This window comes from Choloepus didactylus, chromosome 17, assembly GCF_015220235.1.
Source record: "Choloepus didactylus isolate mChoDid1 chromosome 17, mChoDid1.pri, whole genome shotgun sequence".
In the NCBI taxonomy this organism is placed as follows: Eukaryota; Metazoa; Chordata; class Mammalia; order Pilosa; family Megalonychidae; genus Choloepus; species Choloepus didactylus.
Window position 1 is genome coordinate 52,606,156 of NC_051323.1, and position 17,259 is coordinate 52,623,414.

Consider the following 17,259-nt stretch of genomic DNA (forward strand, 5'->3'; position numbering starts at 1 on the left):
GAGGTTTATTATTTTTTTGAATCTCAGAGAACAAAATTTTATATTTTGTTCAAGTTCTGAAAGTTAGAAGGAATCCTTACAAATAAAATTGTCACATTGAATATTTTTACATGCCTGAGATTATTAAAACAAAATTCAAAATGATTACTGGCATGGGAGCCAGGTGTTGCATATATTACGGAAGAGCAAATCCATGCGCTACAACTCCCAGCCAAATAACAAACAAAACAAAACAACAACAAAACCAACCATACAGGCATACAGGTATCACAGCCATAAGAGAGAGTGGTTTTATAGAGACAGCATGTGCAAGTCTGGAAAGCTCTATTTTAAAGAACTTAGGCAGGTTCTCTCCTCTGCTCTGGCTAGGGTACCTCCACACTGCCGTTCGTGTGAGGGACTTAACCAGGAAGATTGAAAAAGGAGGTGTCCTATCTGCATACAGCTGCCTCCACCCATGCATTAAGGGCACCTAAGGTCAAATGCACACACACCTTGACACCCCGGATATGCGAAGGAAGGTTGCTCCAGCCTTCTTAGCTCCCCATTACATTAGCACGCCCAGCTGGGATGCATGCATCAGTCCAGTCTGAAGCCAACCCAAGCACAATACAAGAGAAAGCCCTTTCCCCTCTTCTGAGGTTTGCACCACTTTTATTCCAAGGGTTATTTCCAAAAGGAAAGCACAACTTGAGCAAAGGAGCCTGACTGGGGAAGATTAAGTCTTTTTGACTGTTATCCTAAAGCAGCGTCAAGAAAACACACACCTGCGTTCCGAGTCAGGTTACAAAGACAACGAAGGACCAAAGGAGAGGAAAAAGAGGGATAAGGGGGGAGGCAATCGCAGGAAAGGAGAAGATAGGGGAGGCGGGGGAGCACGGGTTGTGCAAAAAAGCGCAGACTTGGGGGAATGGGGAAGGAAGAAAAGAAGGAGCAGATAAGAGGGTCTTGGAAAGAGAGAAGAGGGGGAGAGAGAGAAGGGAGGAAAGGGAAAGAAGAAAGGGAGAAGGCTAAAGAAGTCGGCAAGGAAGGATGAAAGAATGTGCCGGGAGCTGCGCGCCGAGCCGCGGCGGGGAGGTGGCCGCGGGGACCAGAGCGCCCCTGGGGAGCCGCGGGCTGCGCTCCCCGCGCTGGCGCCCAGGGCGCAGGGCGCGCCCGCCGCTCACCTTTCAGGATGAGGGTGTCGATGTCCCGGTCAATGCCCAGGAAGTAGCACTTCCTCCAGAGGCCCGAGTAGGTGGCGAAGAGCGGCCGGCCGCACTCGGCGTCCAGCCCGCCGAGCCCCAGCAACGAGCGCCAGGACTCGGGGTCCGCGCGCCCGGGGCCCCCCGGGAGCAGCCGGCGCCCCAGGGGGGGCGAGTCCCGCAGCGGCAGGTGCGACAGCGGCATCAGCCGGTTCTTCTGGTCCGGGGGGTCGGCGCCGGCGCGGCTGCGCTCGCAGCTCTCCTTGTGGCGCCGGGGGTCGGTCTCGTACCAGTGGTCGGTGAAGATGGCCGTGACGAGCAGCCCCAGGGAGCAGAGGCTGAGGCCGAGGCTGAGCGCGGTGACGAGCGCCCGCGGCTCCATGGCTTTCCGCGCCGCCGCCAGACACAATGCACTTGGCCTCGGCTCTCCTCCGCGCTCCCGCCCTCTTTCCCCCACCCGTCCCCCACTCCCTCCCACGGCCTCCCCGCCCTCAGCTCCCAGACCCGCAGGTTCCCGAGACCCCTTCCTTAGAGCTCCTTCCGATCGCCCGCCCGCCGCCTCCCCGGCCCCGGGTCTGCTCACGCTCCCCCGCGCCGCTCGCACTTTCTTGCCCTCCCCCTGTGCTCCAGCCCCCTTTCCCCACTCTGCGCCCCTCACCCCGTCTCGCGCTCCTCGCCCCTCTCCCTACCTCCTGATCTAACAGTCCACCCTTCTCTCCAGCGACCCCCCTCGCCGCCCTCACCTCTCTCTTACACTCCTCTCTGCCCTTAACCTTGTTCCTGCTTTCCCCTTACTCTCCTTCAACTCTTGATGTCTTTTCCCACTTATTTTGTCCCTCTCCTCCCGCTCCGTTACCCTTTTTGCATCTAGCTCTGGACCTACCCTGGAGCTCAGGGCTTCCTGTTCTCTCTGCTCCAACGACCTTAAAAGCCATCCACCAACATCAGTCTCAATCTTGTCACTTGTTCAAGTTATTTTGATCAGTGCCCCCTTTTGTAGCCAGGAGCAAACCCATCCAGGTCGGGCTGCGTGGGATTTAACTCTTTGGAATCTTGGTCTGGAACTAAAGACTCTTTCTTCTGCCGCCTGAAGGACGCAGCCTCTTGGACCTCTTGGCAGCAATCGTTGCTGTCTCTTTCCCTCTCAATCGCCAGTGCAACCTCAAAGCATTCTTTCTGCTTCAGCCCCTCTTCTGAAAGAAAAGCCACCCAGTGTCACTGGAGCTATTGAATCATGGTCAGAGATTTTCTCCTATTCATTTCAGCCTCCTGAGAGGCACTTTATTTCCGTTGACCACCTCCATCTCTCACCAGAGTGACGGCCCCCTTGAATTTCTAGAAGAGCACAGAATCAATAAACCCTTGCTGTGGCACCTGCTCTGCAAGGTGATTATTGCCTTTGAATAAAGCAAGCCTCCAGTAATGAATCAAAGTAATGATTTTCTTCTGTGCAAGTTTCTGCATGGGCTGGGAGGATCAACAACGGAGCAGTGTCACACACAGAAGTCAACATTTCAACTCGGTTCTATCCTTCCATGGCACTGGCAGTTACAGATGTTAATTCTGAGAATGACAGGCAGATTCATATTTCCTCAGAAGGAAATGTTAGGACCTGGGTACTGAAAGAGTTAATTGCCTTATGTCGTGTGGTCTTTACAACAGAGGTACAATACCCTTGTGCCACTTTGGGCCCTTGGCACCACTGTCAGAGACAGAAAACCATTCTGGATGAAACCAGAAATGGCAATCCTTGGGTTCTTAGGCTATGAAATATTAATGGCCAAGAGATCATGAGGCATTCATTAGATGCTAACTGTCATTACTCCACAGTTTAATGGGACTTATTAATTAGTACCCTACATCAATAGGCATGAATGTGATTTATGTATTTCCTCTCGAGTGACATCTGTAAAGGTAGTGTAAGAATCTTGCTCAGATTTATTTTCATTGCTGTTTGTTCTCACAATCCTTAGAGGGTATGTTTCGGTTGAAGATAGTGTACTGCTTGTGTGCTGTTCAGTTCATAGATAGATCACTTAGCAAATCTTTCAGTCATAATGGACCCCGGTGCCCATTTCTGCTGACCTGACAATGTGAATTATTGCTTGGATTTTCTCACAGCTTCAACAAGATCTATGGTGAGTTCTAGTCTAATTAAGGAAGACAAAGAATTATAATTTCAATGTTCTTCTCACCTATAAGCTTTTCCTTAACAGGAAACACTAAGCTCATCAAAGGAGTCTTATCTGGATTTACACAAAAATGATGAGGCTTAGAAACCTTCTTTTATTTATACTTTATAATATGTGTAAAATCCTAGATCTTTATAGATACACCCAGAGAGAATACCTTTAACTGAAATTGACTCAACTTATCATGTGTCCTTTTATTTTAAACTGTGCGTTTTGAGATAAATTTATTACAAATCTTGCGAGTCCAAGGAACCTTTAGCAAGTCTTCACCCCCTTTACAAACACGAATATACTAAAAGACACAGATATTCAGCAACATTTCAGAGTCTCCTGATCATCTGCACACAATAATCCTGTCCCCACCTGAAGTTAGACAGAGAGAAACCTCTTTTTCAGGCACTTCTGTTTAACTTAAAAGAAAATAATGTTCTGCCTCATTTTCCTAGTCAGAACTCTTTCATCATTGCCTTCTTAGAAAATAGCATTATCCTTGAAGTCCATTTATATCTATGTTTAAGACCAGTCTCAGCATATAATCCAAAGGTTACTATATGATGGATTACCCTTGACAGTATTTCATAAAAAATGTCACACATTACAAATACGGGCCAGCAGTGCATAATGAGCACGTCGTCTCTGCTGGTGCAGCACACACAGCATTGGCAGTGATGTGACATATGATGTGTACACAGGCTTTGCTACAGCAACTGCACATTGCTTCATCCATGTGTTAAATTTTTTTCTTTTGGTTATTTCCAACAATGAAATATCTCCCACTCACCTGCACTATGTTAGGGGTTTGGGAATGCAAAGATGAAAAATTGCTTCCATTTTTAAGATGTTCCCTGTCTAGTGGCATGTGACAGACATAGAACAAGAAGCAAATGCTGTAATGGAAGTGCTATAGAACTTGGACGATGAAATGACCTACTGCCTGGGGAAGTCAGGAAAGCTACATGGGTCAGTGACTTCTAAGTTAGTTCTCAAAGGTTGAGTTCAACTTTGCCAAGAGGATAATATCAGTGATCCTGGCATTATATTCAGAATATACTTCTTTGATATATGTTTCTTCTGCACAAATTTGGAGGCTTCAATATTTTGGACTACTGTAAAATAAGCATTTTGGTTTTTTTTCCTACATTTTTTCATCATGAAGTTGACATGCTCTAATGACTACCAGCTAGCTACTTCTGATGAGCTGAAGCAGAAGTCTAAGGCAGCATTCAGCTGGCGTGTGAGGGCAGGTAGCCTGGCAGGGAGTGAAAATGATGGGAGATCAAATATCCAGCAACAACACTTGGCACGTCTCAGCTTTGGCTGTTCTGTGGCCTCAGTGTTTCCAAACTTTGCTTGTCTTAAATTTCTCTTTGCCATCTCCACTCCTGATGTCCCCAGTGCATTTGTTAGAGAACAGCAGTATCCTAAATGACAGGGATAGAGCCAGAGAATTTCTACCTGTACTATTGAACTCAAGATGATCAAAACTAGACTCACATATTTCCCTGTGGTCCAGCTGTCCCTCCCAGTTCCTCTCTCTCTCGCTGTCTCTCTCTCTCTCTTCCCCCCTCCCTCCCTCCCTCTTTCCCTCCCACCCTTCTCTCCCCTTTTTTCCCCCTCTGCCCCTCTCTCTGGTGTTAAGTCACTCATATCTCTCAGACTCAATATTTTTAAATTAGCTATCTCATTCACAAACACATAGTGATTTCTCTCTTAAAATATCTTTTATATCCATTTCCTTTTCTACATTTCTTCCCCTTGCTATTTCCATGCTTTTACCATCTCACACCTGGATAACTATTATGGCTTCCTCGTTGGTCCCCGTGATTCCAGGATCAACCGTTCTTGCAGCTATCCTGGACATTGTTGCCAAATGCATCTTCCTCAAATGTTACTCTATGTCACCCTTCAGCTTCCAGTTCCCCTTTCTAAGTAAGAGAGTCCTTCTTTGTTTACTGCCAGTATTCCTATAGCATTTAAACATCCCAACCGATGTGATGGCCATGTTTAAATATTTAGAAAACAAAATGCTTTTCTCTTTTCCAAACACACCATAATATGTAAGTGCTTTATGACATTCATTGTATTTCTCTTAACATTCATGAAATTCCTTAAATAAATATATTCCTTATAAAAAGGTCCATGCACACACACAAAGATCCCCAATTATCACAAAGCTATGGCAATGATTTATTGACATACCTATGCTAGACTAAAAGGACATTCACCCTTTCTCCCCAGTGCTGAGATCAAAAGCAATAGCCTTCTTTATTTCAAACATTTGTATTCTGCAGAATTTAGACTGTGAAGTTTAACTAAAACCACATACTGGCTTTCATAAAGAGTGAAATTTTTTCTTGGTAAGAACAGAATTTTTTTTCAGGCAATTATGTAGTTGATCTACAATATGTCATTTCTTCTGCAAATATTTGAGGTGTCCTTTGTTAAAGTCATCACTCTCGGTTTTCTACTAAAACAACTTCATTTTAATTCAACAACATATATTGGACACCTCCAGTGTAAAAGCTATTGTGCTAGGTCCTACTGGATTACGCAAAAATGAGTAAGACTGGTCTGTACTCTCGGATAGCTTTAGGTTAACGGAGGAGGAAGACAAGCAGGAAGGAGGCCACCGTGAAGGAGTAGCCTGGGATGAGCGTGATCACAGAGATATGAACAAAATGCAACAGGAAAACCTAGTACAGCGAGATCAATTTCCATTGGACAGAACATGGATAAGCCAAGTAGAAAAGATGCTCCCTGAGTCAGGGCTCGGAGGAAAAGGGATCTTTTCTGTATGTGTCAATTTAGTTCAGGGCAAAGCCAAAAGTAAATTTTAGCACATATCCTGGTGCTCATCTATTCTCCACGCAAGTGGTAAGTCATCTTGGCAGTGCCATTTTGTCACCATCTAGAAGCCTGGAACCACAAAATACCATGAAACCCTCAAAATAGACAGTTCCTGATAAGTTTCTCATTTCACTGACACACCACAGAATGTCACCATTATTTTTCACATTCCTGGATTAAGCTGTTTCCTTTTTGGAGCCTTCAAGCACATATGGTGGGAAAATACATTCAAAGAAAGCCATAGCCATATTAGTCCCACTCGGAGTGTGATGCTTTAGCAGATGGTGACTCATTAATTGCCATACCTAACTGTACTCCAAGCTCATCTGCGTGTTTGGTGGGGTCTTTTTGATTTGGGGTCCAATTCAGCTCACTCAGGTCATGTTTGACATCCAAGACAGAACTGGCTGTAAGTGAGATCTCCAAGTCTCTCCAATTCACAGCTGCTTTGACACTGGCCTCATAAACGGAACAGTCGGTATTTCCAGGAATCTCCTCTTTTAACTGCAGATCTCCTCTCTCAGCCATGTCTGCTGAAAGGCATCATGATACGGGTAAGGCACTGGCTGTCAGAGAGAGATCACGTGTGGATCCCAGACCACCCTCCACCCGCTTCCTACTTAGGCACCGTTAGCAAGTTACCTAACTTGTGTGAATCACCTAAGTTCTGAAAAACAGGGATGTCCATGTGTCTCACAGGATTAATGATGAATTATCACATGATGAATATGTTTCCTCTCACATCCACCCCCACTGCCTCCTCTTCTTCTCTACTCCATCCATGTAAACACTCGGAAAACTCAGAACCCTAGTCATATTTACTTAAATAAATATGACAATTTAAATGTCATAAATACAAAGGGCTTCATAATTTATTAATGGCACATGATTTTTGCATATAACTTATATTATTTAAACCAGAGGGGGCACTACTATTCTCATTCCTTCAATCAACATTTATTGGACCAAACACTGTGCTAGGTACCAGAGACACTGGATGAATAGGAAAGCATCTCTGATGGGGAAGAGTGACAAGAAACAATTAAACAAAACAGTCGCATATTTTAGGTGCTACAAATGAAATGAAAGGGCGATGTCATAAACAATAACTTAAGCAGTTGGTCTACTTTAGGTAGAATCGTCAGGGGAAATCTTAAGCTGAGACCTGCAGAAATGAGCCTGTCATGTCAAGAACAAGGGAGAGAACATTTCCAGTAGAAGGAACAGCCAGTGCAAGAGGTCCTGAGGCACGAAAGAGCTAAGTTTCAGTCAGGAACTGAAAAGAGACCACTGTGGCTAGAGAGCAGTGAACGAGGAGAGCATATGAGATGAAGTTGCAGACCATCCTACGGAATTTGCATTTTAGTCAAAAGGAAAACTTTAAGGAGGAATGGGCATAAGCAGGGGACGGACATGAATTGATTCATTGTTTTACATGCCACTCAGACTTCTATGTGACAATTGGATTGGGCAAGAAGTTATGGTAGCTTTGACCAAGGTTACAGTAGTGGAGACAAGAGAGAAATGAGTAACTCCAGACATACTTTGGAGTTTGAACTCACAGGGTTACTGCGAGTCCAGAGGAGGGAAAGGAAGAATCAAGAACCATAGCTATATTTCTGGTTTGAGTGCTTGGATGGTAGAACCATGTACTGTGGTGGGGAAGACCAGAGGAGAAGCATCCTTGGGAGAAGTAAAAATTACTGTTTGGGATATGTTAAGTTTAAGATGCCATTTAGATGTTTCAGTTGGTTAAGCAGTTGGATATGCAAATCTGAGAGGAAGGGAAGTGGTCTGGACTGGAGATTTGGATTTTGGAGATATCAGCAAATAGGTGTTATATGCATGTAGGTATTTAAACTCATTGGACTAAATGAGATTGCTTATGGGAATCTGTAGTTAGAAAATTAAGAGCTCTGGGTCTAGGCTCTGAGGCATTCCAGCATTTAGAGCTCTACTGAAGGAGGAAGCACCACAAAAGAGACAGACAAAGCAAGTAGGAGAGAAACCAGGAAAATGCCCCCAAAGCCAAGGAGTCTCATCATATTCTATGATGGCATAGTGACAGGGCAATATAAAGCCTGTGTGAGGAGTCAGAGAGACTTGGATTCAAATTCTAGTGTGACTTTGGGCAATTACCTAGCCTAGCCAAGCTTCTGTTTCCATGTCTGTGAAATGGGGATACACATAATAATATCCTTCTTGGGGGTGTTGTGTGAATTAAAACACATAATGAATAGAAAGTACTTATTAATATACTGAACATAAAGGCTAACTTGATAAGTGTTCAATATTTAAATGACTGCTGTTGTCATTGATGTCTCCAACAATATTTGGTGACTGTCCACATTCTCAGGCCAGGATCATTGATGCATTACAGAACATCATTCTCCCAAGAACTGGACCCTAATGAAGAGCTGGAGACCTACCATAAGGACTGTAGAAACATCAATTGTCTATAATATTGTGGAAATGATGGGCATTCAGAACTATGAGAAATCATCATGTTCTTTTTTTAATCTTTTATTGTGTTTTGTATGTATTGGCATATGTATATGTATATGTGATCCATCTGGAATTTATTAATGTGCAAGGTAGAGATCCAGCTTTATTATTATTATTATTATTATTATTATTATTACTTTAAAACTGTTTTATTCACACACTATACAAATCCATCCATAGTGTACAATCAATGGCTCTCGGTATATGCATGAAGTTCGGCATTTACCACCACAGTCAATTTGAGAATATTCTCATTACTCCAAAAATAAAAGCCCCATACCCTTTATACCACCCTATTGTTGACACTTAGCATTAGTAAAGTACATTTGTTACAACTGATGAAAGAATATTGCATATTACTGTCCATAGTTTGCATTAGTTGTATTTTCCCCATATACCACCCTAATATTAACACTTTGTAAGAATGATGTACATTTGTTCCAATTCATGTAAGAACATTCTTATATTTTTACAATTACCCACAGTCATCATCCACAACAGGGTTCACTATGTTATACAGTCCCATGTGTGCCAGTTTGAATGTACTGTGTCCCCCCAAAGGCCATTATCCTTGATGTAATCTTGTGTGGGCAGACCTATCAGTGTTAATTAGATTGTAATTCTTTGTTTCCATGGAGATGTGCCCCACCCGACTGTGGGTGATGACTCTGATTGGGTAATTTCCATGGAAGTGCTGGCCTGCCCATTCAGGGTGGGTCTGAATTAAATTACTGGCACACTATATAAGATCAGACAGAAGGAGCAAGCTGCTACAGCCAGGAGGGACACTTTGAAGAAAGCACAGGAGCTACAGATGAGAGAGTTTGAAGATGGCCATTGAAAGCAGACTCTTGCTCCAGAGAAGCTAAGAGAGGACAAATACCCCAAGTGCAACTAAGAGTGACATTTTTGAGGAACTTCAGCCTAGAGAGGAACGTCCTGGGAGAAAGCCATTTCGAAACCAGAATTTTGGAGCAGACACCAGCCACGTGCCTTCCCAGCTAACAGAGGTTTTCCGGACACCATTGGCCATCCTCCAGTGAAGGTACCCGATTGCTGATGTGTTACCTTGGACATTTTATGGCCTTGAGACTGTAACTGTGTAACCAAATAAACCCCCTTTATAAAAGCCAATCCATTTCTGGTGTATTGCATTCCTGCAGCATTAGCAAACTAGAACACCATGTTTTATCCTCTAGCTTTCCTTCTAGGGACATACACACACTAGACTTCCCCTTTCAACTGTAATCACACCCATAATGAAGCACTGCTAATTACACTTAGAGTAATATGGTACCATCATCTCTATTCATTTCCAAATATTTATAATCAACCTTATTAAAAATTCTGTACAAATTAAGCATCAGCTCCCCATTCTCTATCCTCATTCTAAACTCTAGATTTTAACTCCAAGAGTTTGCTCAGTATAATTAGTGCACATTAGGGAGACCATACAATATTTGTCTTTTTGTTTCTGGTTTATTTCACTCAACATAATGTCCTCAAGGTTCATTCATGTTGTCACATAAACCAGATCTTCATTCCTTTTTACAGCTGAGTAATATTCCATTGTATTTATATACCACATTTTGTTTTTCCATCCATTGGTTGATGGACACTTGGGTTGTTTCCATCTTTTGGCAATTGTGAATAATGTCACTGTGAACATCAGTGTGCAAGTATCTGTTCATGTCCTTTTTTTTAAATTAAATTCAGTTTTATTGAGATATATTCACATACAATACAACAATCTATGGTATACAATCAACTGTTCACAGTACCATAATATAGTTATGCATTCATCACCCCAATATATATATATATATATATTTTTTTTTTTTCATTTTTGTTGAGATTGTTCAGATACCATACAATTATCCAAAGATCCAAAGTGTACAATCACTTGCCCCTGGGTACCCTCATACAGCTATGCATCCATCACCACACTTAATTTTTGTTCAATTTTTAGAAACTTTTCATTACTCCAGACAAGAAATAAAGTGAAAGATGAAAAAAGAAAAAAAGAAAAGGAAACTCTAAACCTCCCCTATCCCTAACCAACCCCCCTCAATTGTTGACTCCTAGTATTGATATAGTACGTTTGTTACTGTTTATGAAAAATTGTTGAAATACTACTAACTGTAGTATATAGTTTGTAATAGGTATATAGTTCTTCCCTATATGCCCCTCTATTATTAACTTCTAATTGTATCGTCATACATTTGTTCTGGTTCATGAAGTGATTTCTAGTATTTGTACAGTTGATCATGGACATTGCCCACCATAGGATTCAGTTTTATACATTCCCATCTTTTGGCCTCCAACTTTCCTTCTGGTGACATATATGACTCTGAGCTTCCCCTTTCCACCTCATTCACACACCATTCGGCGCTCTTAGTTATTCTCACATCTTGCTACCAACACCCCTGTTCATTTCCAAACATTTAAGTTCATCCTAATTGAACATTCTGCTCATACTAAGCAAGAGCATCTACATTTCTTCCACAAGGCAGGAGGGAGAGTCAAAGAAGGTAGAGAGGCAAAAGAAAGAGGAAACAAAAAAAAAATGACAGCTAGGAAGCAGCAAAAGGAAAAATAACCTTAAATCAAAGTAGAACAAAGAATCAGACAATACCACCAATGTCAAGTGTCTAACATGCCTCCCCTATCCCCCCCTCTTATCTGCATTCACCTTGGTATATCACCTTTGTTACATTAAAGGAAGCATAATACAATGATTCTATTAGTTACAGTCTCTAGTTTATGCTGATTGCATCCCTCCCCCAATGCCTCCCCATTTTTAACACCTTGCAAGGTTGACATTTGCTTGTTCTCCCTCGTAAAAGAACATATTTGTACATTTTATCTCAATTGTTGAATACTCTAGATTTCACCAAGTTACACAGTCCCAGTCGTTATCTTTCCTCCTTTCTTGTGGTGTCTCACATGCTCCCCATCTTCCTCTCTCAACCGTATTCATAGTTACCTTTGTTCAGTGTACTTACATTTTTGTGCTACCATCTCCCAAAATTGTGTTCCAAACCACACACTCCTGTCTTCTATCACCCTGTAGTGCTCCCTTTAGTATTTCCTGCAGGGCAGGTGTCTTGTTCACAAAGTCTCTCATTGTCTGTTTGTCAGAAAATATTTTGAGCTCTCCCTCATATTTGAAGGACAGCTTTGTTGGATACAGGATTCTTGGTTGGTGGTTTTTCTCTTTCAGTATCTTAAATATATCACACCACTTCCTTCTTGCCTCCATGGTTTCTGCTGAGAGATCCGCACATAGTCTTATTAAGCTTCCTTTGTATGTAATGGATTGCTTTTCTCTTGCTGCTTTCAGGAGTCTCTCTTTGTCTTTGACATTTGATAATCTGATTATTAAGTGTCTTGGCATAGGCTTATTCATATCTCTTCTGTTTGGAGTACGCTGCGCTTCTTGGATCTGTAATTTTATGTCTTTCATAAGAGATGGGAAATTTTCATTGATTATTTCCTCTATTATTGCTTCTGCCCCCTTTCCCTTCTCTTCTCCTTCTGGGACACCAATGATACGTACATTATTGTACTTTGTTTCATCCTTGAGTTCCCGGAGACGTTGCTCATATTTTTTCATTCTTTTCTCCATCTGCTCCTTTGCATGTAGGCTTTCAGGTGTTTTGTTCTCCAATTCCTGGGTGTTTTCTTCTGCCTCTTGAGATCTGCTGTTGTATGTTTCCATTGTGTCTTTCATCTCTTGTGTTGTGCCTTTCATTTCCATAGATTCTACTAGTAGGTTTTTTGAACTTTTGATTTCTGCCGTATACATGTCCAGTGCTTCCTTTACAGCCTCTATCTCTTTTGCAATATCTTCTCTTAACTTTTTGAATTGATTTAGCATTAGTTGTTTAAATTCCTGTATCTCAGTTGAAGTGTACGTTTGTTCCTTTGACTGGGCCATAACTTTGTTTTTCTTAGTGTAGGTTGTAATTTTCTGTTGTCTAGGCATGGTTTCCTTGGTTATCCAAATCAGGTTTTCCCAGACCAGAACAGGCTCAGGTCCCAGAGGAAAGAAATATTCAGTATCTGGTTTCCCTGAGGGTGTATCTTAGAAAATTGCTCCACCCTTTGATGCCTCAGGTCACTGTGCCTTTCTGCCCAGCAGGTGACGCCTGTTAGCCTATAATTCTTGACTGGTGTGAGGAGGTATGGCCGTGTTCCCACAGGCTCTGGGGTCTGGTTCTGAATGGAAAGGGCCCCACACCTTTCCTCCTAGAGAAGAGAGACCCCTCAGGTGGAGGTCATTAGCATTTCAATGGTCTCGCTCTCTGCTTGTGCTGTCTCCACCCTTCCCAGAGTCACAGCCCTGGAAACTGAAAGACTGGGGCTTTCTCCACTGAGCCAAAAAAGAAACAGATAGTCCCCTTCAGATCCAGTCCAAGGCAACCCTCTGGCTCTCCCAGGTCAGTCGTCACCCAAAGCCTCTGTCTGTTTTTTGGGGCTGCGTACCTGTAGTGAGCAGTTCACACTCGCTACTTAAAACCCCAGTTGGAGCTCAGCTGAGCTGTATTCGCTTGCTGGGAGAGAGCTTCTCTGTGGCACCACGTGGCTCCGCAGCTCGGGCTATGGGGGATGGGGTCTCCCGACCTGGTTCCGCAGGTTTTACTTACAGATTTTATGCTGTGTTCTCGGGCATTCCTCCTAATTCAGGTTGGTGTATGATGAATGGATGGTCTCATTTGTCCCCCTGCAGTTATTCTGGATTATTTACTAGTTGTTTCTGGTTTTTTGTAGTTGTTCCAGGGGAACTACTTAGCTTTCACTCCTCTCTATGCCGCCATCTTGCCCGAGTCCCCCCAATATATTTTTGAACATTTCCCTTACAAAAGAAAGAGTCAGAATAAGAAAAAAAAATAAAAGTAAAAAAGAACACCCAAATCACCCCCCCATCCCACCCTATTTTTCATTTAGTTTTTGTCCCCATTTTTCTACTCATCCATCCATACACTGGATAAAGGGAGTGTGATCCACAAGGTTTTCACAATCACACTGTCACCCCTTGTAAGCTACATTGTTATACAATTGTCTTCAAGAGTCAAGGCTACTGGGTTGGAGTTTGATAGTTTCAGGTATTTACTTCAAGCTATTCCAATATATTAAAACCTAAAAAGTGTTATCTATATAGTGCATAAGAATGTCCACCAGAATGACCTCTCAACTCCATTTGAAATCTCTGAGCCACTGAAGTTTTATTTCATTTCATTTTGCATCCCCCTTTTGGTCAAGATGTTCTCAATCCCATGCTGTCAGGTGCAGATTCATCCCTGGGAGTCATAACCTGCATTGCCAAGGAGATTTACACCCCTGGGAGTCAGGTCCCACATAGGGGAGGAGGGCAGTGAGATCATCTGCCAAGGTGGCTTAGTTAGAGAGAGAGAGAGGGCCACATCTGAGCAACAATAAGGCACTCAGGGGAAGACTCTTAGGCACAATTATAAGCAGGTTTAACCTCTCCTTTGCAGCAACAAGCTTCATAAGGGCAAGCCCCAGGACAGAGGGCTCAGCATACCAAGCCGTTAGTCCTCAATGTTTGTGAGAACATCAGCAACAATCCAGGTGAGGAAGTCCAACACTTCCACATTTTCCCCCTAGCTCCTCGGGGGGCCCTGCATATATATTTTTATTCTCTGCCCAAATTACTTTGGGATGTCACATCCTTTCTTTCAGTTCTTCTGGATATATATCCTAGTAGCAGGATTGCCGGATCATATGGAAATTCTACACTTAGCTTCCTGAGGAATCGTGAAACAGTCTTCCACAGTGGCTGCACATTTCTACATTCCCATCAATAGGAATGAGTGTCCCTATTTTTTCACATCCTCTCCAACACTTGCAGTTTTCTGGGTTGTTTTTTTTTTTCTTGATAGTGGTCATTCCAGCAGGTGTGAAATGATATCTCATTGTGGTTTTGATTTGCGTTTCCCTAATAGCTAGTGATGTTAAGCACCCATTCATGTGCTTTTTAGATATTTGTATTTCCTCTTTGGAAAAGTGTCTATTCAAGTCTTTTGCCCATTTTTTAATTGGGTAATTTGTCCTTTTATTGTTGAGGTATCGGATTTCTTTATATATTCTGGATATTAAACCCTTATCGGATATGTGGTTTCCAAACATTTTCTCCCGTTGTGTAGGCTGCCTTTTCCCTTTCTTGACAAAGTCCTTTGAAGCACAAAAATATTTAATTTTGAGGAGATCCTATTTATCTATTTCTTCCTTCATTGTTTATGCTTTGGGTGTAAAGTCTAAGAAACCACCTCCTACCACAAGATCTTGAAGATGCTTCCTACATTTTCTTCTAGGAGTTTTATGGTCCTAGCTCTTATATTTAGGTCTTGGATCCATTTGGAGTTAATTTTTGTATAAGGTATGAGATAGGGGTCCTCTTTCATTCTTTTACATATGGATATCCAGTTCTCCCAGCACCATTTGTTGAAGAAACTGTACTGTCCCAGTTGAGTGGATTTGGCAACCTTGTCAATAATCAATTGACCATAGATGTGAGTGTCTGTTTCTGAACTCTCAATTTGATTCCAATGATATATCTAGCTTTATGCTAGTATCACGCTGTATTGACAACTGTAGCTTTGTAATATGCTTTAAAGTCTGGAAGCATGAGTCCTTCAACTTTGTTCTTTCTCAAGATTTTCTTGGCTATTCAGGGCCCCCTGACCTTCCAAATAAATCTGATGATTGCCTTTTCCATTTCTTCAAAGTAGGCTGTTGGAATTTTCATTGGGATTGCATTAAATTTGTAAATCAATTTGGGAAGAATTCACTTCTTAACTATAATTAGTCTTCCAATCCATGAACACAAAATGTCCTTCCATTTATTTAGGTTTTCTTTTATTTCTTTTAGCAATGTTTTGTAGTTTTCTGTTTATAGGTCCTTTACGTCTTTGGCTAAATTTATTCCTAGATATTTGATTCTTTTAGTTGCTATTGTAAATAGAATTATTTACTTGATTACCTCCTTGGATAGCTCATTACAATTGTACTGAAACACTACTGATTTTTGTATGTGGATCTTGTATCCCTCCACTTTACTAAACTTGTTTGTTAGTTCTAATAGCTTCGTTTTTTGTTTTTGTGTTTTTGTTTTTTTTTTTTTTTTGAGGGACTTTCTAAATATAGGATGATGTTATCTACAAATAGTGAAAATTTTACTTCTTCCTTTTGAATTTGGATGACTTTTCTTTTTCTTACCTAATTGCTCTAACTAGAACTTCTAGCACAATGTTGAATAACAGTGGTGACAGTGGGCATCCTTGTCTTGCTCCCAATCTTACAGGGAAAGATTTCAGTCTCTCACCATTGAGAATGAATGTTAGTTGTGGTATTTTCATGTACGCCCTTGATCATGTTGAGGAAGTTTCCTTCTATTCCTATCTTTCAAAGTGTTTTTATCGAGAAAGGATGCTGGGTTTTGTCAAATGCCTTTTCTGCATCAATCGAAATGATCACGTGGTTTTTCCCCTTTGATTTGTTTTTGTGGCTGATGTATTACATTAATTTTCTTGTGTTGAACCACCCTTGAATACTTGAGATAAAACCCACTTGATCATGGTGTATAATTCTTTTAATGTGCTATTGGATTCAATTTGCTAATATTTCATTGAGAATGTTTGCATCTATATTCATTAGAGAAATTGGTCTTTAATTTTCTTTTCTTGTAGTATCTTTATCTACCTTTAGTATTAGGGTGATATTGGCTTCACAGAATATGTTAGGTAGTGTTCTCACTTCTTCAATTTTTCTGGAAGAGTTTGAGCAGGATTGGTCTTAATTCTTCTTGGAATAATTGGTAGAATTCACCTATGAAGCCTTCTAGTTCTGGGCTTTTCTTTGTTGGGAGGTTTTTGACTACTACTTCAATTTCTTTGCTTGTGATTTGTTTGTTGAGGTCTTCTTTTCGAGTCAGTGTAGGTTGTTTGTGTGTTTCTAGGAAATTGTCAATTTCATCTAAGTTGTCTAGGATGTTGGCATATAGTTGTTCATAGTATCCTCTTATAATCTTTTTTTATTTCTGTGAGGTCAGTTGTAATGCCCCCCTCTCATTTCTGATTTTATTTATTTACATCTTCTCTCTTTTTGTCTTTGTCAGTCTAGCTAAGTGTTTGTCAATGTTATTGATCTTCTCAAGGAACTAACTTTTGGTTTTATTGATCCTCTCTATTGCTTTTTTATTCTCAATTTCATTTATTTCTGTTCCAATCTTTGTTATTTCTTTCCTTCTGCTTGCTCTTCTTTTTCTTGTTCCTCCAGGTGTGCAGTTAGGTTTTCAATTTTAGCTCTTTCTTCTTTTTTAATGTTGGCATTTAGGGCTATAAATTTCTCTCTCAGCACTGTCTTTGCCACGTCCCATAAGTTTGTTATGTTGTTTTCTTGTTTTCATTTGTCTCAAGATATTTACTGATTTCTTTTTTAATTTCTTTTTTGTCCTATTGATTGTTTGAGTGTTTTGTTAAACCTTCATAAATTTGTGAATTTTCCAT

The 17,259-nt window shown here is 41.5% G+C and overlaps 1 protein-coding gene across 4 annotated transcripts in view; it reads right to left on the minus strand.

Moving 5' to 3' along the window:
- Nucleotides 1-17,259, minus strand: part of TMEM178A (transmembrane protein 178A) — a 297,669-nt gene that overhangs the window by 55,453 nt on the left and 224,957 nt on the right. The window contains exon 1 of one of the 4 annotated variants that reach the window (XM_037807761.1): nucleotides 2,068-2,397. The exons of 1 other annotated variant lie outside the window; for it this stretch is intronic. In XM_037807761.1, coding sequence (XP_037663689.1) covers nucleotides 2,068-2,119 — 52 coding nt within the window. In that variant the 5' untranslated portion in view covers nucleotides 2,120-2,397. Of the gene's footprint in view, nucleotides 1-1,166; nucleotides 1,597-2,067; nucleotides 2,398-17,259 lie in introns of those variants that run through there. 2 more of the 4 variants (XM_037807760.1, XM_037807762.1) reach the window with 2 other exon arrangements.